This window comes from Natator depressus, chromosome 6 (assembly GCF_965152275.1).
Source record: "Natator depressus isolate rNatDep1 chromosome 6, rNatDep2.hap1, whole genome shotgun sequence".
NCBI lineage: Eukaryota > Metazoa > Chordata > Testudines > Cheloniidae > Natator > Natator depressus.
Window position 1 is genome coordinate 34608791 of NC_134239.1, and position 25487 is coordinate 34634277.

Genomic DNA, 25487 nt, shown 5'->3' on the forward strand with positions numbered 1-25487 from the left:
TTAGCTCCATAAAGGTACATTTAGCAGCAATTACGGCGTTTCACAATAAGACTGGAGACACTACTTACTTTACCCACCCCATCACAAAGCGGTTCCTCAAGGGTCTCCAGACGCTATAGCCGGACATTAGACCACCCACTCAACCCTGGGACCTGCACTTGGTCCTCACATCCGTGATGCGCCATCCACCTCAATGAACCTATCAGTCTATCAACTTTCTTTCCTAAATTGCATGCGAACACTTTTGAATCAGCAATGCACACACTCGACATGTGCAGATCATTGTCCTTTTATTTCGATAAGACTAAGCCCTTTAGGGCTTCCCCTAAACTTTTCATTTCAATTTCAGAACGATCCACAGGTAAATCCATCTCTACCCAGAGAATATTCAATTGGATAGCAGACTGTTATGCTACAAACTAAAGAAGATGAATCCTCCAACTTCTGTTAGAGCACACTCCACCAGATCTGTGCCAATGTCTGTGGTATTCTTATGTAACAATCCCCTCACAGATATTTGCAAAGCCGCCACCTGGACTTCAGAGCATACCTTTGCTTAACATTATACTCTTACTCAGGGTCCCCAGACCAACATTCAAATGGGCCGAGCTGTTCTGTCTACAGCTTTCTTACCAGATCCGAAGTCCCTACCTCCTTAAGAGATACTGCTTTTCAGCCACCTGGAGTGGAGCACAGGGACATCTCTCAAAGAAGAGGAGGTTACTCACCTGTGCAGTAACTGACGTTCTTCAAGATGAGTGTCCCTGGGTGCTCCACTACCCGCCCTCCTCCCCTCTACTTTGGAGTTTGGAGCGGCCTCCGTTGTAGAAAAGGAACTGAGGAGCCTGGGCCGCGCACGCGCTATTGAGAGACAGTCGGCAAATTAAGTAGGCAGTGCGCATGTGCGGCCCATGTGAGTACTGCTGTAAAAATCTTGGAGCGAAGGCGCAGGGGCGCACCAACACCTGGAGTGGAGCAACCACAGGGACACTCATCTTGAAGAATGTCAGTTACTGCACAGGTGAGTAACCTCCTCTTCTGGACCTAACAGGATCCACTTGGTCTAGCTGCTAGGATGAATCAGCAGAAGTAACACTGCATCCATGTGCAGGGTCCTACAGCCCTGTAGCCATGATTTTTTGTATCCTCCTGTTTTTCGTTGTTAGCAGGGATGAATAAATCTCTTGGAGTTGAAGATTTTGTATACTACTTGAACTGGTTTTTGGGTTTGAGTTTGTGTTATATTGATTTTACGTGAAGAATGTCATTTCTGTTTAGCCTTAATCATTTTAATATATAAATCCCATAAAATTTCTGTAGAGCTAAAGAGACTGAGGTTTGGAACTCTAACTTACCAGACCAAATAACATTTAATCTTTGAGGATAAGTGTAGATCTTCCTATGAAGTCAGAAGGGCAGCTAATGTAAAGAGTTAGGGCAGAATTGTGAATAAGTGCCAAATGGAGGGCTGTATTGGCATCTTGCCAGGAGCTTGGAAGGCCATATGTTGTTTTCATATAGTGGAGCAGATTGCAGCTGCCCTCATCTTTAGTATGAATATCTGGCACATGAAAAGTAGGAGATCCAGCATGCATAGTCCTTCTTGATCTGAATGGCCTCCTCAGATCGCCTGGTAAGGCCAGCTTATTGTGGCAGCACATTGGTATTAAAGAGGACAGTCATGCATTGCATTGTGACCATTGTTGCTGCATTAGGGAAGGAAGCTGGAGAATGCCTGACTGACCTGGGTGGTAGTAAAATTGTGCCATTAAATATCTGTGAAAGTGGCAGGATATTTATTGTCAGGGTTTTCCTGCATATCCTGGTTATAATTTTCTTAATCCCTTTTGTCTTTCCCTGTAGGTGAGAAGCCCTACGTCTGCACGGTTCCTGGCTGTGACAAACGTTTCACAGAATATTCCAGTTTATACAAACACCATGTTGTACATACTCATTCCAAACCATACAACTGCAATCACTGTGGGAAGACATACAAGCAGATTTCCACACTTGCTATGCACAAGCGAACAGCGCACAATGACACAGAGCCAATTGAAGAAGAGCAGGAAGCTTTCTTTGAGCCGCCTCCAGGTTTGTGTTTGGTGTTCCTAGTCTCTGATCTTCCTCCCATAGTAGCAAAATAAAAGATTACATCCAGCACACACCTATGACTATCAGTATTCCACAGAGTCAGGGGAATTAAAAGACAGGTGTGATATTTTCTTCATTAATACTTTGCACTAACTAGCATCTTTTATCTGAGAGTACTAAAGTGCTTTACAAACACTAAGTAAACCTCAAAATACTTGTGTGAGGCACAGTAGGTAGATAAGTAAACGGGCACTGAGAGAGTAATTGACTTGGTCATAAAACAAGTCAGTGGCAGAGCTGAGAATAAAACAGAAACAGCCTTCCTGTGCTCTAACCACTAGATCACACCATCTATGAATATCATATTGAAGAAGGCCTGAGGATGGACAAAATGTTTATATTACATCCTAAAGGATTCTTCTAAGTATATAAAACACCATGCATGAGAGTCTGTGCTGTGATCTTAAAGGCGCAGTGCTGGAGAAGGGAGGGAAAAAAGTGGCTTCACACTATCTTTGCACCCTCTTGATTTTGAGCTACTCCTGAGACCAAAGTGGTCTGCCCTAAAGTTACAACAGCCTTTCTGGTCTGCCCTATGGGTAGTGGGGCTGTTGAGGATGCCGACAGTGCTATTCTCTATGGATCTGCCCCCAGCACAGCCCATACAAGATGTCCATTTACTGTTCGCAAGCAGTTTTTCTGTATGTAGGAGCACTATCTAGAAAACGGTCTTTACGGTACTTTAGACACTTAAATCCAGTCAGAGTAAAAAGTCAGACTGATTGGAGTATGAAAAAATGCATTTTCTTATTGCAAGAAAACAAACATAATTTTTTACATTCTTATTTTAGCTGGGGTTGGGGTTGGATACAGGGTAGATGTAAATAAGTGATCTATCCTGACTGGAAAAGCAGTTTTACTATTTGTATATGGGAGACTGCAGTGAAACCCCTCTTAAGTAAATTGCCCCATTCTGATTGCTACTTACAAAGGAAAGATTAGAATGGAAGATTTCTATTTGCCAAGGTTAAACATTTGTTAAGATAATATACTGTTATATCAGTCCTCACACAATGATGCCACTCTACTTCTCTGAGGTTGTGTGTTCGTTAATGAATACTTTTTTTAATGGGCTGCCGACTGTGTTTACATCAAACCTTAGTATGTAAAGGTTAACGTTTAATTAAATGAATCACAGTATTGTTTGTCACCCTTTTTAATATTCTCTTTGCTTATAAACTAAGTAAATGTGCCTTAAATACCAAAATGTCTATTTTCTTTTCAATGCACAGGATTTATATGCATTATTCCCCATTTAAAAAGTATGCCCCAGACCTAGTAAAACAGTCATTTGGGGCATTTTGATTTGATTTCAGTATCAGTTTCATTTCCTTCTCTCTCTCTCTCTACCCCCTTGTTACAACCCAGAATTTAAAACTTTTTATCCAGAAAGTTTCTTTTTCTGTTTTTAGGTTTACTCTTATTACTATTAGTATTTGCAGTATGTAACATATCCTCCTGTCTTCCTTTTATGAAATAGATCAAGGTGAAGATGTTCTAAAAGGCTCCCAGATAACCTATGTGACAGGTGTAGATGGGGAGGATGTCGTTTCCGCACAAGTTGCTACAGTTACTCAGTCAGGACTGGGTCAACAAGTTGCATTAATTTCCCAGGATGGGACCCAGCATGTAAGTATTCACCATAGTGAAGAATTTGCTAACAAGAGGACATTCAGAATTAAAACTGTTATTTATCTTCAGATATTCCATTATGCTTACTTACATTAGAGTTAAAATCCCTGAATAATGGATGTTTGTATGTATTAGGGCCAGGTTTCAAAAGCTGGGTCAGAATAAATATAAGTTTAGGAATGGGCTTCCTTTGGAATACCCAGGTTAGGCCTTGTTTGTTTGTTCTGAGTAGAGTATGCATACAAAGGCTGTTTGGCCTTCACAGCATCCCACAGCAACAAATTCCACAGGTTGAATGTGCGTTGTGTGAAGAAATGCTTCCTTACATCTGTTCTGTTTTAAACCTGCTGTCTATTATTTGACCAGGTGACTGTTAGTTTCTGTGTTATGTGAAGGGATTACAAAAATCACTTCCCTATTCACTTTCTCCATACCATTCAAGATTTTATCCACCTGTAGTCATCTCTTTTCCCAAAATGAATAGTCCCAGTCTTTTTAATCTCTCCTCATATGGAAGCTGTTCCATACCCCAGTCATTTTTGTTGTTCCTTTTCCAATTCTAATATGTCCTTTTTGAGATGGGGCAGTCAGAGCTGCACACAGTATTCAAGGTTTGGGTGTCTCATGGATTTATATAGTAGCATTATGATATTTGCTGTCTTCTTAACTATTCCCTTCCTAATGGTTCCTAACAATCTGTTTGCTTTTTTGACTGCCACTGCATGTTGAACAAATGTATTCGGAGAACTATCCATAGTGACCCCAAGATCTCTTTCTTGCATGGTAACAGTTAATTTAGAACCCATCATTTTGTATGTATAGTTGGGATTACGTTTTCTAGTGTGCAATACTTTGCATTTACCAATATTTTATTTCATCTGCCATTTTGTTGCCCAGTCACCCTATTTAGTGAGATCCCTTTGCAACTCTTCTCAGTCAGCTTTGGACTTAACTACCTTGAGTAACTTTGTATCATCTGGAAGTTTTTCCATCTCACTGTTCATCCCTTTTTCCAGAATCTGTTGAACAGCACAGGTCCCAGTACAGATCTTTGGGGATCCCACTATTTACCTCTCTCTCTCCACTGTGAAAACTGACCCTTTATTCCTACCCTTTGTTTCCTGTCTTTTAACCAAGTATCGGGGGTAGCCGTGTTAGTCCGTATCCCTTTGTCTTTTAACCAGTTACTGGGGATCTTCCCTCTTATACCATGACTGCTTACTTTGTTTAAGAGCCTTTGGGGAGAGACCTTATCAAAGGCTTTCTGAAAGTCCAAGTATACTATATTGACTAGATCACTCTTATCCACATGCTTGTTGACTCCCTCAAACAATTCTAATGTACTTGTGAGGCACATTTTCCCTTTACAAAAACCGTATTGACTCTTCCCCAGGATATTGTGTTTATCTATATGTCTGAGAATTCTGTTCTTTACTATAGTTTCAACCAATTTGCCTGGTACTGAAGGTAGGCTCACTGCCCTGTAATTGCCAGGATCGCGTCTGGAGCCTTCTAAAAAAAATAAATGTTACGTTAACTACTCTGCAGTCATCTGATACAGAGGCTGATTTAAGAGAGAGGTTACATACCACGGTTAGTAGTTCTGCAATTTCATATCTGAGTTCTTTCAGAACTCTTAAGTTAATGCCATCTGGTCCTGGTGACTTATTACTGTTTAATTGATCAGTTCCCTCTCTCAGGGTTGGAAGGCCTTAAAAGCTTTGCAGGCTCATTTTGCTCACCCCCACTGCCACAGACACACCCCATAATAAGAACTTCTTTGCATAGAGCCTGATTTCTGAGGCTTCCTGAAATTCCTTAATAAGCTGTTATGATCTCACAGGTCCAGGCTTTACTCACCTATATCTGTCCAGACTCCCTGACCTTCTGAATCTTCCCTCTGAATGCAGGGGCTTGCCAGTTCTAGTGCTGCTGGACAGTTCCCATCACTAGCCATCTTCAGTCACTGCCAAGAGGGAACAAGAAGTGCACTGCCCTCAGCACAAAGATCTCTGCAGAAAGTTTGTTTTCATTTAAGTGGTAAATAAGGAACTTAGTTGAGAGAGGACCTTGCCATAAGAAGTTCATCTGTTTATTTCTTGTTTGGGGCCTGCACCCACCACCAAGACATATCTGGGAAAATCCTTGCTTTTTATATTTCAGCAGGGCAAGGAGTTGATATATGTATTTAGATCTGAAAAATACCCTTTGATTCAGATGGGGAGGTATGTCTACACTACGAAATTAGGTCAATATTATAGAAGTCAATTTTTAGAAATCGATTTTATATAGTCGATTGCATATATCCACACTAAGCGCATTAAGTCGGTGGAGTGCATCCTCACTACCGTCGTCAGCGACCACTTCTGCTGCAACTCTGCTCTCCTGCAGACGCCATGCCACAGCAAGCATGGAGCCCACTCAGATCACCGCAGCAGTTATGAGCATTGTAACACCTCGCGCATTATCCTGCAGTATGTGCAGAATCAGAACCTGCAAAAGCAGGCGAGGAGGTGACGGCAGCACAGTGACGCGAGTGATGAGGACATGGACACAGACTTCTCTCAAAGTACAGTCCCCAGCAATTTGGACATCCTGGTGGCAATGGGGCAGGCTCATGCCATGGAACGCCGATTCTGGGCCCGGGAAACAAGCACAGACTGGTGGGACCGCATAGTGTTGCAGGTCTGGGATGATTCCCAGTGGCTGCAAAACTTTCGCATGCATAAGGGCACTTTCATGGAACTTTGTGACTTGCTTTCCCCTGCCCTGAAGCGCCAGAATACCAAGATGAGAGCAGCCCTCACAGTTCACAAGCGAGTGGCGATAGCTCTGTGGAAGCTTGCAATGCCAGACAGCTACCGGTCAGTTGGGAATCAATTTGGAGTGGGCAAATCTACTGTGGGGGCTGCTGTGATCCAAGTAGCCAACACAATCACTGAGCTGCTGCTATCAGGGGTAATGACTTGGGGAAATGTGCAGGTCATAGTGCAGGTCATAGTGGATGGCTTTGCTGCAATGGAATTCCCTAACGCATATCCCTATCTTGGGACCAGACCACCTTGGCAGCCAGTACATAAACCGCAACGGGTACTTTTCAATGGTGCTGCAAGCACTGGAGGATCACAAGGGATTTTTCACCAACATCAACATGGGATGGCCGGGAAACGTACATGATGCTCGCATCTTCAGGAACTCTGGTCTGTTTGAACAGCTGCAGGAAATAACTGCAGACCAGACCAGAAAATAACTGTTGGGGATGTTGAAATGCCTATAGTTATCCTTGAGGACCCAGCCTACCCCTTAATTCCATGGCTCATCAAGCCATACACAGGCACCCTAGACAGTAGTCAGGAGCTGTTCGACTATAGGCTGAGCAAGTGCAGAATGGTGGTAGAATGTGCATTTGGATGTTTAAAAGCGCGCTGGCGCAGTTTACTGACTTGGTTAGACCTAAGCGAAACCAATATTCCCATTGTTATTGCTGCTTGCTGTGTGCTCCACAATATCTGTGAGAGTAAGGGGGAGATGTTTATGGCGGGGTGGGAAGTTGAGGCAAATCACCTGGCCACTGATTACGCGCAGCCAGACACCAGAGCGATTAGAAGAGCACAGCAGGGCACGCTGTGCATCAGAGAAGTTTTGAAAACCAGTTTAATGACTGGCCAGGCTACAGTGTGACAGTTCTGTTTGTTTCTCCTTGATGAAAACCCACCCCCTTGGTTCACTCTACTTCCCTGTAAGCCAACCGCCCTCCTCCCTTCGATCACCGCAGACAGAGGCAATAAAGTCATTGTTGTTTCAAAATCATGCATTCTTTATTAATTCATCACACAAATAGGGGGATAACTGCCAAGGTAGCCCGGGAGGGGTGGGGAAGGAGGGAAAGACAAGGCCACACTGCGCTTCAAAACTTATTGAATGCCAGCCTTCTGTTGCTTGGGCAGTCCTCTGGGGTGGAGTGGTTGGGTGCCCAGAGCTGCCACCCCATGTTCTTGGGCGTCTGAGTGAGGAGGATATGGAACTTGGGGAGGAGGGCAGGCAGTTACACAGGGGCTGCAGCGGTGGTCTCTGCTCCTGCTGCCTTTCCTGCAGCTCCACCAGACGCTGGAGCATATTAGTTTGATCCTCCAGTAGCCTTAGCATTGCATTCTGCCTCCTCTCATCATGTTGCCGCCACCTCTCATCTTGCTCGTCCCTCCTGTCCTCACATTCATTTTCTGCTTTCCTGGACTCTGCCTTTGGTTGCCTCCACCCATTCTGCTGAGCTCTTTCAGTGCGGGAGGACTGCATGAGCTCAGGGAACATTTCATCGCAAGTGCAGTTTTTTCGCCTTCTTATCTGCGCTAGCCTCTGGGACGGAGATGATGGGGGAGCGTTGAAACATTTGCAGCTGCGGGAGGAAAAAAAGGGAGAGTAGTATTTAAAAAGACACATTTTTAGAGAACAAAGGGTAGACTCTTTCACGGTGAACCAAGCTGTTAACATTACATAGCACATGTGCTTTTGGTACAAGGTCACATTTTGCCTCTTGTATTGAGGGTCTGCCAGTTTGGTGTGAGAGATCACACACACAGGGCCGAGCAACAGAATTCGGCTTGCAGGCAGCCATGGTAAGCCACAGTCTTTCGGCTTCTTCAACCTTCATAACATGTGGGAATGGTTTCAAACAGCAGTGTCCTCCTTTCCCATACCAAGCACCCGTTGGGTTGGCCATTTAAAAGGAGGGGCTGCGGTTTTCAGGTTCATGTGCAGCACAAACCCAACTAACCCCCCCACACACACCCAATTCTTTGGGAGGATCGCTTCACCCCTCCTCCCACCACGTGACTAGTATCAGGGAGGATCCTTGCCTCTTTGGTTTTTTGGTAGGCTTGCCAGAGCTCCTTAATTTTCACGTGGCACTGCTGCAGATCCCTGTTATAGCCTCTGTCCATCATGCCCTTGGAAATTTTTTTCAAATATTTTGGCATTTCGTCTTTTGGAACGGAGTTCTGATAGCATGGATTTGTCTCCCCATACAGCGATCAGATCCACTACCTCCTGTTTGGTCCATGCTGGCAGAGCCGCCCAGAGAGTGGGGCAAGTGGGGCAATTTGCTCCGGGCCCCACAGGGGCCACCAGGAGAGTTTTCAGGGGTCCCCAGGAGAATTTTTGGCAGCACTTCGGCAACAGGTCCTTCAGTGCCGCCGAACACACCCAGAGTGAAGGACCCGCTGCCGCTTCTTCCGCTCCGGGTCTTCGGCGGCAGTTCGGCGGCGGGGGTCCTTCTGCTCCATGTCTTCAGCGAAGTGCCCCGAAGACCCAGAGCGGAAGGACCCCCACCGCCGAAGACCCCAGACCCCCTGAATCCTCTGGGTGGCCCTGCATGCTGGAGCTCTTTTGCAATTCTGGGACTGCATGGTCACCTCTGCTGATGAGCTCGCCACACTGGCCAAACAGGAAATGAAATTCAGAAGTTCCTGGTGCTTTTCCTGTGTACCTGGCTAGTGTATCTGAGTTGAAAGTGCTGTCCAGAGTGGTGCAATGGAGCACTCTGGAATAGCTCCCGGAGGCCAATACCGTCGAATTGCATCCACACTACCCCGGTGATGTCAATTTCATCGCTAATCCCCTCGTCGGGGAGGAGTACAGAAATCGATTTTAAGAGCCCTTTAAGTCGACAAAAATGGCTTCGTCGTGTGGATGAGTGCAGGGTTAAATCAATCTAACGCTGCTAAATTCGACCTAAACTCATAGTGTAGACCAGTGCAAAGATCAGTAGTGTTTGAATGTTGTAGTGTTTGAGACCATTACTGTAGTGTATTTTTTTTTTATGACCAAAGGTGAAGGAGTGTGGCAGCCCTAATCCAGAAATTCTTTGCACTTGTTCTTACACCCCAACTTGATTTTTATTTTTGGATTTCTGTTCTGTTTGGTAATGCATGTGAGACTGAGAACATAAAATAAATACTTACGTCTTTGAATTCTTAAGAAAAATTACAGTGATGTTTTACCAGCATTTTCTAAGCCAAATGAAAATGCAGGCGTGTTTGATGCTTCTATTAAGACCAAACAAATGGTATTATGTTGAGTTCACATCTCCAACACTTCTAGTGAAACTTTTAGTTATACTGTTCCTTATGCAAGACACTTCCATGGACAGTTTGTAATGTCTGAGGTTAATTTGGACATGATCTAATTAAAACAGAACTTCTAAGCAGTTCTCTGGCTGAAAGAGGATATATGCTGCTGCTACCTATCCATTGTAGTTTAGTTTTATTTCTGTAAACATGTATTATGAATTAGGAAGCATCTGAAAGATTGTGGGATAATGGATTCCAACCAGTAAAAGAGCTGGGATGGTGACACTTTGTTCAAGAAGGCTTGGGGAAGAAGAGCAGTTTGGAGGAAATGCAGGAACAAGCACAGCAGGACAGTGGTGATGGCTTTTCGAGTGTATAGCCAGTTTAGCTTAAATGTGATAGCTGGATAAAGTAAATTCTTCAATGTTACTGAGAATTGGCTGCCTTCTTAAGGATAGTTCTGGCTTGTTGTTTGTTGACAAAGAAATTGTGCTACCAGATGGCAGAAGAGTATTTTATAAACACTGTTACATTTTAAGTTTGTGTTGTCTTTATTTAAACTCTTATTTGGAAACATTTACAAATCTTGGATTGTTGTCTGAAAACACATTGCCATATGACCCAAAGTTAAAACTCATTTAAGACTCAATCAGCAATTAAAATAAATTTGTTTTAATTCAAAAATTACATTGTGTTTTAGGTCAACATATCTCAGGCTGACATGCAGGCCATTGGAAATACTATCACTATGGTAACACAAGATGGCACCACCATCACGGTCCCTGCCCATGATGCAGTCATTTCTTCTGCAGGAACACATTCTGTTGCAATGGTAACTGCAGAGGGCACTGAAGGACAGCAGGTAAAATGTTTTTTTGCATACCTGTGTCTTTTTTTTCTGAGATATTTTTAAATATATACACAAAGACACTTGAAGTATTATCTGCTTCACACAAACATATGTGATTAGAGCAAAGATTTCCATACATGACTATATCATTCCTCTCATAATAACATGGTAATGCGTTGTTCTGTACTGCCTTACATGGAAGGCTCTGAGTTTTACATACATTAATTAGTTGAACCTCAAAACAACCTGTGACCTAGTGATGAGAGAACCAATTTACAGATGCGTAAAATAAAGCACAGAAAGGTTGTGACATGCCCAAGTCATACTGCAAACCCGTGACAAAGCTGGGAATAAAATCCAGAACTAGTCCTGGCTCTTTGTCTCCTGCAAATCCCATTAAGGGACAACATTTCCTTAAGCAGAGTAAAAAATACTTGGTTTTTTTGGCAAATTTTGCTGCACTTTTTTGCCTTTAATCTGCAAAACATTAGATTTTTTTTTTTCAGAAACATATATAGAAATTTAGTTATGAAATTCCTTAATCCCTGTTTTTCAGAATGTATTCAAATGTTGTAAAATGATCCCCTGTTACATCTGTTTTAAAGGTGTGTTTGCAAATGAGAATATTTATTAATTATTATAGAACTATGGATCTATAAATCACAAATTAAGCAAATATTCTAAGCCCATGTGCAAATTATGCAATCTTCTCTATTTAAATTTTGAAAATATAAAAGAATTTGAGCTTTTCTGTGGTACCTAATTAGGCTGCCAAAGGAGAGAGTTAAATTTAAATGTGAATTCAGTCTTCTATTTCTCAGGACTGAAATAGGTAACATCTGATGACTAGCTCATAGCATCTCCCTTAATTCTAAGTTCTGATCCTTGAGGATATCCATCTTTTGAGAATCAGGGGTAGCCATGTTAGTCTGTATCCACAAAAACAACAAGGAGTCCGGTGGCACCTTAAAGACTAACAGATTTATTTGAGCATAAGCTTTCATGGGTAAAAACCCCATTTCTTCAGATGCATCTTTTGAGAGGTCATGACAGATAAGATTGAAGAAGAGCATGAACATGATGATGGCGGTGTTGGTTTAAAAAAAAGTTGATCATATTTGTCTGTCTCTTAGATTGCATTGTTGAATCAAGTTAGAATAGTAAATTGTCCTAGATAGGCCCTGAAGTTAACATTCAACTGAGATTATTGAAACAAATTTTAAATTTCAGATTTTTTTTCTTTTGCCTTAAAGGTTGCTATAGTGGCTCAAGACTTAGCATTCCATAGTGCCTCATCAGAAATGGGACATCAGCAACATGGGCATCACTTAGTGACTACAGAAACCAGGCCTGTTACATTGTTGGCTACATCCAATGGAACGCAAATTGCAGTGCAGGTAAGATAATAATGCATTTTTATTTAGTGTGTGCCCTGTGTACAATGGTCTCTGGGCACCTAATGAAATAACTAACAAACTTATCTCCACCCTCCCACCCCAAAATAAAGGGCAGTCTGGCCCAATACTTAAATAAATAAATAAAAAATACTAGCATGGATGCAGAAATAACAAACATCCTTATTTCCTTCTTTCAAACATAAAAATAGCACTTATCAAATTGTAAAATTAGTTAAAAATACCAAGGCATATTGAGCCTTACTTGGAAAAGTGCCATATTAATACATTTTCCTGTATATTGATGGAGAGACTATTCCAGAGGCACAGGCCTTCAGTGAGAAGCCCTGCTATCCATCCTTCAAGATTATATTTTGGGATGGTCAGAAATTCCAAACTCCCCAATTTACATTGCCAGGACTAGATAAAGGGATTGAAATGATTTCCCTGGCAGACTGATTCTGTGTTATTTATGGCTTAAAATACCAATAGTGAAACCACCCATTGAAATCAGTATCTAGATTTGTGCAGGATTGACATCCCCAGAAATCGCATCTTCTGTTTTATCCACATAACAAGTACAGTTTGGGTAAAAGCAGAGTCAGAAGAAAATAAGGGTATTTGTTATTTCAGTAATAGGTATCAAAAAGTAGATGAGGTAAAAGGAAGAGAAAGTACCTGAAAATCTCCAGATTAAGATAAATATCGGTAAAAAATATTTTAGTAATACTGAATAAGTATGCACCAGTTTTATGTTGCTCGTGCAGAATATATTTTGTGATATTTACCTGAGTGTATCAGTGGGATGCTTTGGGGGATCACCCAGACCAGCAATGGGTTGTGTTACCGCCTGCTTTTAACACTGGGTGCTTCTGTACTGCTCAGCTTTGGCTCAGAGCCCTGACATCAGCAGCCTGCTCACAGCACAGTGGGCTCACCCTGGCTTCCACCAGCCTGGTTACTCCAGCAGCCTTTCTAGTCCCGAGTCTCTCCAAAACCGTCCCCATTGTAGTGTCCAGAGCTTCACTGGTCCCTCACAGAAGTTATTATGGTCATTGCTTCCAAAGAGACAGAACACGCACATCAGTCTGGTAGTTTGGCTGAAGATTTTACTCTTCAGTTTAATATACAGCACTGAGATGGTTTCATAATAAACAAGAAGAAGTTTATTAATAAAAAACAGATATTTAAGTGATAATAAGTAAGAATAGAAGGCACAGAGATGGTTACAAGTAAAACAAAACAAAACACGCTTTGTAGTGACTAAAACTTTTTAAATTTCTATTTAAGCAGGTTCCTCATCTAGAGTCAGTTCCCAGACACTTCATCCCCCTTGGTTGAAGGATCCAACTTTCTCAGATTACAAGAGCTCTGGCCCTTTGTCTCCGTCCTATGATGGATAACAAGATGGCTTTTTGCTTCTGCTTATATCTTCCCAAAGTTCATTGACCTTGTTTCAAGAGGCAGGAAGGCGTCTTGGTGGTGCAGCCACAATCCCCTGTCATGATTGTTAAGTGGTCATCTTCTGCCAATTGCTCACCTGATGACTTTGTTTACCTTACACGTAAATGCCTTTTTCATTGTCTTTGATCTCACCTTGGTTAATTTACATTGGAGACGTGGTCAAACTGGGCGAAACAACGTTCCTTTGTCTAAGATGGGCTGGGCTCAGGCACTACCTACCAAACACATTTTAGGAACAAATTTCCAGCCCACGTCTATAATTCTTTACACACTGCCAGTACGTACACAATAATATTAAGGACCAGCATGTGACTAATTTGCATATGACATCATCTTACATGGTAAAGATACAGGTTATGACAACAGTGAGTTGGGGCAATGAGTGTGTCAGGCCTGATAAGAGCTATGGTATGGTGTGCCCTCTGCCAATTGGTATTTGAGAGGCTCCTTGGGTCACAATCAGTAACTCTTCAGAAGTGTTTTGACCACTCAAAACTATATATATTTGATAAAGCTAACAGAGAGATTAAAAGCTTCCAAACTCACGATTACTCAGAAGGTGACACACCCATGAGAACTATATTTTGTGTTCTCAGATGCATACAGCTTTCAAAGAGCTCTTATTACAGGTTATTTCCTTTTATTTCCGTTGGAGGTCTGAGTATGAGAGGATGTCATTGTCACTTTGGTTCACGAGGAAAGGAACATAATTTGAATGGTAATGAATTACAGAACCTTTCAGTTCTAGGACATTGGTTCTAATTTTACCTAAATTGGTATTGATTAAAATTGGGTACTATGTGAGGGCATTTTAATGGTCCCTCTGAAATTAGTTATACAAATAACAAAAAGCAATAGTGTAATTAGCTCATCTTGGCACCCTCAGCAGAGTGTCCAGTGATTGAATGGGCAAGGAAAACAAATGGTCCTTTCACTCACAGAAGTTATCACTCTGGGTCAGAATTGAAATACACTGGCAAATCAGTCTAGGAAAGCCTGTTTAATGAATACTAGACTTACATTTCCGGAAATACTAGTTAGATGGAACTAGTTTAAATTTAAGGTATAACAACTCCCCCAAAAAGGAGTATAATATAGGATTTACATGTCTAAATTCCCACATACCAGGCTGAAAATGTACCCCATAAAATATGTCTCATATGCTGTAAATTAGTTTTGAAAAATTACTCTTAAATACTTACTGGAGAATAATAATACTATGATCTCCTAAATTTTGTTAGTTTTCCTATTTCTAGAACTGGCAAGGCATATGGAAAGCAGGATTAACTGAACACTTTAATACCTGAAAACATATTATTTCTTTCTACACAGAAACTTGAAACAATGCCCAGGCTTACTGATTTCCTTAACTGCTTATCAAGAACATTAAAGTGCATAAGTAGCCTGCCAGTGTCTCTTAGGAACATAGTCTATCAGATATTCCAAACTGCCAGTATTTGGGATACAGTGAAAATCACTCTCAATGCCATGTTTACTGGATGGAATAAATATTCTGAATCTGCAATATTCAGAAGTTAATTAGGATTCAGGAGTGTGTACATTTTTCAGCTCCTGCCAGGTAACAAACTGACCATGTGCTGCCAGAGAAAAAGAAAATTTATCACATTGTGAGGCAAAAGTGTCAGGTTTGCAGACTTCTGGTAGTATTTATTTACTGGCCTTTTTATAGGCAAATCCATTTATTTCTTCTGTTGTATCATGTTCTTTCTGAACATCTTACTTTCACTAATTTCATAGTCTTTATCAAAGTAATGCATAATTTCTGATAGTCTTTAGATGCAGAGGAAAATCTATATTAATAAAAGTTTCAAATGTATAGCAAAGGTAGAAAATTCTATAGTTACCACTTTAGAATAATTCCTCCACCATCCCTCTATACCAGGGGCGGGCAAACTTTTTGGCCCGAGGGCCACATCAGGATTGCGAAATTGTATGGAGGGCTGGGTAGGGAAGGCTGTGCCTCCCCAAACAGCCTTGCCCCCGCCCCCTATCCGCCCCCTCCCACTTCCTGCCCCCTGACTGCCCCCCTCAGAACCACCGTCCCATCCAACTCCCCCCTGCCCATTGTTCCCTGACCGCCCCCTCCCAGGACCCCCCCCCACCCGCTCCCTGTCCCCTGACTGCCCCGACCCCTGACAGGCCCCCTGGGAGTCCCATGCCTATCCAACCCCCCCGTCCCCTGACCATCCTCCCAGAACCTCCGCCCCATCCAACCACCCCCTGCCCCTTATCCAACCCCCCACTCCCCGTCTCCTTATCATGCTGCTCAGAGCAGAAGGAACTCGCAGCCACGCGCTGCGCTGCCTGGCAGGAGCGGCGAGCCAGAGTGCGGGGGCTAGCCTCTGTGGCCGGGAGCTCAGGGGCCGGGCAGGATGGTCCTGCGGGTCGGATGTGGCCCACAGGCCATAGTTTGCTCTATACTAATAAATGTGTTCCATTGATATCTAAATATTGTTGAGGCCAGTAGAATGATACATGTCGAGGGTGAAATCCTGGTCCTGTTGGAGTCAAATGAAACTCTCATTGCTCTCATTGACTGCAGTATGGCCAGAATTTCTCATCTGGTGACTATAAAAAACACACTTACTTGGACTAGGGAACTATCCTCCCAGATCTAGTCGTCTGTCTTGTCTCTTCACTTTGTCTTCACCTCTGTGCAACTTGGTAATGGCTAATGGGCAGGTTAGTACAATTTAAAGATTACTTTTTCAGTCATGAGTTCACTGATATAGAATACTTTGAGAACCTTTCCAACAACAAAAAATCGGAGTTTGATGGAATGGCTTCTAACAGTGATACAGTTATACTGAAGGTCCTGTAGCTGCTGCCACAAGAGTCTTCTTTTTTTAAACTGCTGCCGTGTTGAGCACTGTCATCACTATTTTCCAACTTTTTGATTCCATCAACTTGAATTTTGCCACTTGTATTAAAAAAAATATATATATGCCATTCTTCCCAAAGTCTTGTTTATATGCTGAAAACTTAAAGAAAAGTGGTATCATACATTTTGGCTTGTGAGTATTAATAGGTGATTATTTAGCACCTGCCTTGCTTGCTGAAAACCTTATCTTAGCAGTTTCTTTTAATATCTGCCAAGTTGAAAGATTATCTCTAATGCATGTGGTGAAATTTTGTTTGCAGTGCACCAAGACTCTGAAGGCCATTCAGCAAACTGAGCTTAATTCCTCGGGTGTATTTTCATTTTGATAACTGATTAGATAACTGCTTGTACATATTATTCAGAAAAATGTGACCATACTGGCTATCACAATTACTGCAGAAAGGAGGATTGACTGGTGTAGTTTTTGCTTTTCCCCCTTTCTCTCATAAGAAAACAGTGATCTATCTCATGCAACGTTTTTGATCAGTTTATGTTTTTCACATACCATTGTTTCAGCTTGGAGAGCAGCAGTCTTTGGAAGAAGCCATCAGAATAGCCTCCAGAATACAACAGGGTGAAACACCAGGGATTGATGATTAACTTCTAACACTGCTACAAGAACAATAGAGAAAATGATATTTTATTTTCAATCAACAAAGATCCATGCCAGCTGCAATCCATAAAAACTTTGATGTTTTCCTGCTCATTTATACTCTGTACACATTTTATGCAAGAGTGAAGAACGTTTTAAAATGTGCATAACTTTTGTGTACATGACCCGTGGAATAGACCAGCACCATCTTCTCAACCCATTATATATCCAGGAATATGAAATTAGGATTACATAGTAAATTTCCTCATTATCCTTTCGTCAGATTTCAACCAGTCTACAAAAAAGCAAACGCTGATGTAGAAGTATTGGAATGAATTTTTAATATAATGTGCAAAATAATGAAGGCATTATTGAAGATTTCAAATGTTTAAAACATTATACCAAAATCATTTCAGGAACCCTTACAGGTAATAAAGAAAGTAAAGCATTTTTAATTGTCTCCCATAAATAGAAGAATCTTGGAGTTGAGCCTACTGTAAATCTTTGCATTTTGATTTGCATTTCATACAGATGTGAAGATTCTCCATATTTAGATTCCCTGTCCAGCTCATTCATTGTAAATACAGACTGTTAATGCTGGAAGTGCTAATTATATTATCTTAAAAATGGATTATGTACAAAAGAGAAACTTTGGTTGTTCAATATTAAAGGAAGTAAATCTAATTTTTCTGTTTCTTTACATATTTTACTTAATCTTAAAATGTTATCTTCAAATTATGATGCAATAAAGGATAACAAGTTTATATTATCTAGATAGGATGATACTGTGGTGTGAAGTACTGTTTTACTTTTTAATGAGACTGAAGTGCAAATTATTTATTTACTGCTTTGTATAAATCGTTCCAAAGTGAGTTTATCATGAATTTTATTCTGTGGTATACTAATTTTGACCAGCAGCTACCATAGTGTATTAAATATTTAGTATACATTTTTAATTTAAAAAAATTCTGAGACACTACAAGAGTGATTATGATGGCAGGTTAGCTAACACATTCTACCAAAAATGTAAACTCTGACCATAATAAAACATTTTTTAATTTAAAAATGTTTGTTATAATATGGAGACAAGCATTTACAGTCTGATTGTTCAAAGGTGCTGAGCACCTGCAGCTCCTCTTGATTTACGTGGGATTTATGGATGCTCAGAACTTCAGAAAATCAGGCTAGAAGTCACTAGAAATAGATTTAATTCCTGGTATTGTAAGTACACCGCTATTCATCATACATCATTCTGTAAAGAGGATTCATTGTAGTTGCATCTGGAAAGAGATAGTAAAAGGAACCTTTAAACTTTTTATGTACCAAAAAGTGCCTTTAATTTAGTCTGGTTAGTAGACATGCTAAAAAAGAACCTTTGTCTTAAGATAAGAATTTATGCTTGTTTTAGATGAATATTCTATTCAAAGAGCTGGTCATATGAGGTTCTAAGTGCCCTCAACTCTCATCTCACAGAAGGCAGTCAGCACTTGCAGGATAAAGCTGTAAAGGAATAGTCAGTCTCTAGTAAGTATTGTGACAAAAAAGTTACATAAAAATCTTGTGCCTCATTATTCACTCTGGCATTTGACCTCAAAGAACCCAGGTGCAAATTGTCAAATCAGTGATTAATTAATGTAGTTCTGGGTTACTGATTCTAAACTGGTTGTATCTTTTCAGGTTGCTCGTACATATGACCAAAACCACTTGTAATGAACAAGTATTGTAATATGGAGTAGGGTTGGGAATACAAGAATATTCTCATTGATCTAGCATATCCTTGAGATTAGGGCAGTATTCTCAAAAGTGCCTATTGACTTTTAATGGGATTTAGGCACCTAAATCACTGAGCTGCTTTTGAAAATTTTATCCCCACTCTTCCCTCAGTGTGCTGTGTAACTCGTATTATCACATAGAAGTAAATATTATCTGGCATGGAGGGATAAACTGCCTGCCAGTTAGACTAGTTTGTCACAAGCATTTTAAAATTGTCCCTTTATACATAAGTTAAAGATATGGCATTTGGCATAAACTCCCAGAGATTTTTTTGTTGTTGTTTTGGTTTTTAATCTTCATTGTTAACATCTTTTTGAAGAAGGAAGAGGACTATGACAGGAATAGCTTCAGCTCTATTTTCTGTACATTATCTACAACCCAAATTTGATTACTGCTTTCCTACTTCTACTATTCAGTCTGTTGCACGGCCTATTAATCTATCACTATTCAGAAGGCTGTTTAAAGTATTATCCTTTAAGAAATCTCTCTTGTACGTCATAGGAAGTATCTTCATAGCTTTTATGAAACTTGAAAGTTCTTAGGTGTGCTTTAGTATTGTTTGTTACCAGTTATTAAAAAAAAAAATCATAGTTCAGTGTACAGAATAAACTGGAGAGGGAAAGAGGTAGGCTGCCTATACAAGTTAGAGAGGGAAGGAGAAATGGTGTTTACATACATTTTACTTTTGGGGCCTGCATGGGAATCAAGTCTGCATGTGTAATGGGATGATATTCAGTTCATAGTGAAGGGATGAATGTTCTTTTTATCTCTACTTTTACTCTAAGAGCCAGAAGAATGTTTTTGGTGAACTGTCTTTACTAGGAGAAGATATCAGATGATGTTGGAATTGGAAGATTCTTTGGTATGGGGCAGATCAGATACGGAATTGAGTTGCTAGAGGGAGGGATTGGCAAGAAGAAATTCCGTAGGAGAGTCTGGGAAGTGCAGCTGGAGCAGTGAGAAGGAATAGGGCATATGGGAATGAGGGAATCAGGTGGGAGGTAGGAGTGGCATTTTAAAATTGGGCAGTTAGGAGTAGGAATATCTTGCCTTGTCCCTTATGCCATATTCCCTTTCCTTGGAGGTCCCTTCCTCCTCATAGTGAAGTGAACTCTTTAATACAGGCCGAGGATAGGGAGGCAGTTTACGAATGGCTCCCCCACAAGCAAAATAACTTACTGTTCAATTCACTCCCCAACAATCACCCTCATATCCAAGTATTCCCTACATGTTATTTCTTCTCACTTTCAGATTTGAATCCCCACCCCACACAATCAGTTCTGCCCCTAGAATACCAACTCCTGCCCTAAAATATATCCCCTTCCCTGTTCTTCAAAATCAATCAATTTCCCCACCTCCCAACACACAATCACATTTTCTCCTCTAAGGTCCCAAGATCCTTTTCATCACCATGGGCTAAGCTGCTCTTCACAGCAGCCTAGCATCTCTCTCCCTTAAGAGTCCTGCTTCCCCCAGATGGGGATGGTGGCTACGGTTGGTGCTCCAGCCCGGCTGGCCCAATGGGGCTGGCACTGTACACATAACAAAGAGTGTCCCTGCCTTGAGGAGGGAACTCAGAAGCATACATGTATAGGCTGGGGCTGGGCTACCTTCTTTTTGCTCTTATGAGGCCAAACTTCAGGCCTGGTTACACTCTTGTAAAAGGAGCAGTAGTCCCTTCTTGCTGCATAGTTACTCTTGGCACCATTGATGCTAGAGCTATTCAGGCACAGTGTGAAGGGGCAGAGGCAGGGGGAAGAGCTGTTCGGGCATTTGGGAACTGAGCAACCCTCTGTGACTCCTGGATCCTCTGAATCCCACTGGGGCCACAGTGGCTGCTGCAGCCCTCAGTTGTTTCTCTTGTAGGGGTGTGGGGAAAGAAAGGGCTGGGAATATAGTGCATATATTACAAAAGGTTAAAATGGAAATGGTTCACCCTGGAAAGTAGTTCTCCCCATGCCTCACCCCCCAACTGCATTGGAGGGAGCGTTTCTTTGGCTTAGTGGCCCTTTGTTATTTACTGGCTGGCACTCTGATTTGGAGACCTGTAAGGGATGTGAAACACCCTTTAAAGTTCTTCGGAGGCTGCTTGCCAGTCAACATGGAAGAATCCATATCTTCTCCTTTGAGTGCTTGTCCACAGGCGCATTCCACTAATGGTGCCCATGTGCCAGAGACAGATGTCTTTTGGCCAGTGAGTGTTGAGGCACTGAGCATGCTCAGTGCTTCCCCAACCACATCCTCAAGGACACAGGTGGGTTGAATTGCTATGTAGCCACCGGTAAGGAAAGCATTAGATTCTTTCTTCAGCATCTGGCATCTTCAACAGCCATGGAGCTCACTCATGCTGGCCCTGAGATTTGGCCTGTGGGTTACATAGTCTATCATAGCTCAACCACATAGTACTAGCTGTGATGCAGGAGAGTTCTCTGATATAATTGTACTCTAGTTCTACCGTTAGACATTGCCCCAAATGGGTGACAGGACTGAAATACTTTGTAAAACCCTTTACAACTATTTTAAAAAAAATGCAACTCTGAAATATTTCATTGGTAGTTGCGGGAGAGGAGACTTGTTATTTACCTGGTTAGGGAATGGGAATAGTTACCAGACAGAAGGTGAGTGGTGGGTTGTACCTGACCAGTATGTCTGGTTCAGATACTACTTTGCAATTGTTAGCATTTAAAAAATGTACTCAGTTTGACCCTTCACTGTCTTGGAAAAATGTATAAAATAAGTGTATAAACTAAATGCAGTTAGATAATTATTTGCATTGGGTTTGCAAATGCGTAAAACCTGAGGTCCAAGTTAGCACAAATAATAATGGGGTACAAAACGTTGACAAATTTTACATTTCCTGCAGTTTCACATAATGTTTAAAGATGGTAGTAAATGTAACGATAGTCAATGGGTAATAACCCCTGCTATGTGATAAGGATATAATCGTTTTGTAACTCTGTCCCATGGCATATATCAGGAGCCAGAAAATAAAGAGCAGTCTCTTACCAGAACTCTGATGTGTCACACCTTTATTACAGTAAATTATACTGCACTTAAGCAATACAAACAACCATTTCCTCCTGTCGCGTCTTGATTTAAGAATTTATCTTAGGTTTTCCCCCAGTTGTGACATTGCTCCTTGTTCTTGGTTCTTCCAGCAAAGTTCACTTTTTCAAAGGGAAGGGAGCATCTGACATTAATTCAATTAGACCTTAAAAATGATAACTGCCTGACACTTAAACCTTCAGGGGTATGATTATAAGACTTCTTCAACCGAAAGGTACATTCAGAGGATACTTTTATTAACCCAATAAAGGTACAAGGATATATAAGAAATATACATTTCCATAAGCATTTGGTCCTAAATTCTCTCTGTATGTTCTTCTCTAATGAAAGTGTGACTCTCTTAAATCCCATTTCAGGTTCTGAAGTGAAAAGAGTTTTGTGTACCGATTTGCTTCTGTTCTGTTGAGATTATTTAAATATTTTTCTCAAAGGAATGACAAAATATTTACAGCTCCACTGGAACAATTGAATGCTTTTTACCCAGAGGAAAGGAGTCTTTTTCATCTCTGTCAGAGCCATGAGGATTTCACTATTTCCTTCCTGTAAATTCCTCACTGACCTTCTGGCTGAGAAGGAATGATTGAGATTTAAGAATCCATCAAACTTCTCTTATTGGCTACCTAATGTTATTGGTCTGTCTAGGTAATTTTATGGCCCTCACGTCACCAGAGTATTTCAGGCCTTGTCTACACTGAAAATTTTCTGCACAGTAAAGTAGCTTCCTGCGTTGTAACTTCCGAGGTGTACACACTGCCAAGCCACTTAGTGCGCAGAAACTGCACAGTTGCAGTGCTGTAAAAAAAACCGTCCTGACAAGAGGCGTACAGCTTTCTGCACCGGGGGTATAGTGCCATGGTGCCAGTGTAGACACCCTGGTTGATTACAGCACTGCAGTTGGCCTCCAGGAGGTGTCCTACAATGCCTGTTCTCGCCTCTCTGGTCATTGGTTTGAACTGTACTGCCCTACCCTCAGGTGACCAACCATCATTCCCACCCCATACATTCCTTTGAAACTTTGAAAGTCCCCTTCCTGTTTGCTTGGTGATGCATGCAGTGGCCTCAGCGCATCTTTCCAGGTGGCCATGCCTGCTCCACACACCAGGCGATCCCCTGCTTGGAGCAATGCCAAGCTGCTGGACCTCATCGGCATTTGGGGAGAGGAGGCTGTCCAGTCCCAGCTGTGCTCCAGCCGTAGGAATTATGATACCTATGGACAGATTTCATGATGCATGACAGAAAGGGCCATGACCAGGACACACTGCAGTGCAGGGTCAAAGTGAAGGAGCTGCAGAACACCTATCACAAAGCGCGGGAGGCAAACCACTGCTTCAGTGCTGCACCCACGAGCTGCCTGTTCTACAAAGGGCTGGACGCAATACTCTGTGGCGACTCCACTGCAAAGGCCACCATGGATATTTTGGTGGCTCATGTGCCAGTCGAAAGTGGACTGAGCCAGGAGGAGGAAATCTTGGACGAAGATGTGCTGGGGGAGGGGGATCCAGAGGCAGAGGACGACTCGGAGGTCAGAGATGCATTCAGCCAACAGCTCTTCTCTACCCCAGAGGAGACTAGCCAGTCACAGCTGTCGGATCTTGGTGAAGTGCAAACTGGAGAGGAGGCTCCTGGTATGTGGAATTGATTTTGGAAATTGCTGAAGCAAGTTGTTGGGGGAGTAGGGTTGCAGAAAGCAGGCTTGTGTCTGTATGATGCGCGTACCACCACATCCCTAGTTTGAGCGGTGGAACAAGGTGTTGATTGACTTCCTCACTTCACAGGAATCTGCCTCAGAAATCTCCAGGAAACTCTCATGGAGATACTGGGCAATCTGCTGACGCAGGTTCTTTGGTAGAGCTGCTTTGTTTTCTTGCCCCATTAAGGGTAACTTTCCCACGCCACTGTGCCATCACTGGGGAGGCAGGGGGACCATTGCTGCACACAAGTGAGCCGCATAAGGGCCAGGGCAGAAGCCACAGTCTTGGAGAAGACCCTCTCTTGATTCCCTGCTCACCCTCAGCAGCAGATATCTTCCATATGAACACAGCCTGTGGAAAATGTGGGGACAGGAATGATTATAAGGCCCCTCCCCCCCACAGTGCTGGCTGTACTCAAGAGCCACGTGCCCAGTGTACAGTAGGGTCCGGGAACACTGATTTCCCCCCATTTTGGGGGCCTTGTGGCTCATGTGCACTTGCCTGGGGTCAGCCAGTTAGTGACAGGTATGTGAATAGTAGCTGTGTTTTAAATCAGTGGTCTGTATCTACTTAAATACAGCTTCTGTAAAATGTTGCATTTTGGCTTCACAGAGATGACCTTGGGAACCCAGCCTCCCTCTTTGTTATCGCTGGCTGAATGGCTGCCCAGAATTAGAAAGTGGTCACCAAGAACTAAGGAGGACTTTCTGTGTGATGTCAAGATGCACTCCACAGCCGAAAAAACAAGAATTGAAGGAGTGACAGGACAGCGAGAAGAGGGACCGAAGAGAGAATGCAGCGTGCTAGAACAAAGCCATGGAGCGGCAAGTGGACACGTTACAGGAGATACTAACACTGCAAACCAAGCAGCTCCGCGCCCGCCCTCTCCTGCAGTCGCTGTTGCAAAACTCTTTCCCATGCGCCGCCCCCAGACACCGCCAACACAGTCTTATCAACCTCCTGGCTCCAATCTGTACCCGCTGCATTCAATTCCTGTCTTGTCACAGTCCAGCCCTGCGGACTCCCAATACCCACTGCACTCAACTCCCATCCCTCTGCAGTTTAGCCCTACTGAAGTACTGTACCTGCTGCACTGTACTCCAGAGGAGAAGGTTGGACATGATACCTGGACATACACAAATCTTTAACTGTCCTGGGACCCCACCTCCTCCTAGGACCCTCCCTTCCCAGCCCTGTCAGTGCTGATGTGTTTTTTTGTTTGTCTCTCTCCTCTGGTTGTTGTTTTTTAATAAAAGAATTGTGTTGGTTTGAAAGCAATCTTTATTCCATTAATTGAAAGAAAACTGAGCCCTGTGTAACCCTTCTGCCCGTCAGAGTTGGCAGCAACAAGGGCCGGGTTCAATATCTAGGGGATCCATTCCAATAACACAATGCAAACCGGCTTGAGCCCCCACCCAGTGACCTGGGACAAATATATACCACCCCCGCTGGGCGCCTCCAAGAGGCAATACTTCCCCTCTCACAAGCACATAGTCTGAGTGTAGCAAAAAAAAACCTTTTAATAACAGAGAAACAATGTGGCATTATGTTGGGGAAACACCACCGACAGGATTCATAACACAACCCATGAGCAAAAAAAACCCACCCCAAGCAAATTGGGGCATGCCCCTTTCCCTTTGGTTCTTGAGTCCTGCAACCCCAAATCACCCAAAGTCCCAAAAGTCCAATGACCCAAAAGTCTCTGTCCCTGGTCAGGGCAGCCCCAGAGTTCAAAAGTTTATCTGCGGAGCTTTACCTCCCAACCTGGGTGGAGATGGGACGGGGGTCAGAGGCACGTTACATGATCTGAAGCTGACCGCCCCACAGCTCCATAAGCCTCCGCTCCGCTCCGCCAGCCGCCCCACGAACTCCTTCGCTCAGCTCCGCTCCGCCAGCCACCCCATGAA

The 25487-nt window shown here is 42.5% G+C and overlaps 1 protein-coding gene across 1 annotated transcript in view; it reads left to right on the forward strand.

The window, feature by feature from the left end:
- ZNF143 (zinc finger protein 143) overlaps positions 1-18035 on the forward strand; it is a 73539-nt gene extending 55504 nt beyond the window's left edge. Inside the window, exons 12-16 of the mRNA XM_074955027.1 lie at positions 1864-2091; positions 3632-3780; positions 10549-10710; positions 11952-12095; positions 16975-18035. Of these exons, the coding sequence (XP_074811128.1) occupies positions 1864-2091; positions 3632-3780; positions 10549-10710; positions 11952-12095; positions 16975-17058 (767 nt within the window). The 3' untranslated portion in view covers positions 17059-18035. The remainder of the gene's footprint in view (positions 1-1863; positions 2092-3631; positions 3781-10548; positions 10711-11951; positions 12096-16974) is intronic.
- The last annotated feature ends 7452 nt before the right edge of the window (positions 18036-25487 follow it).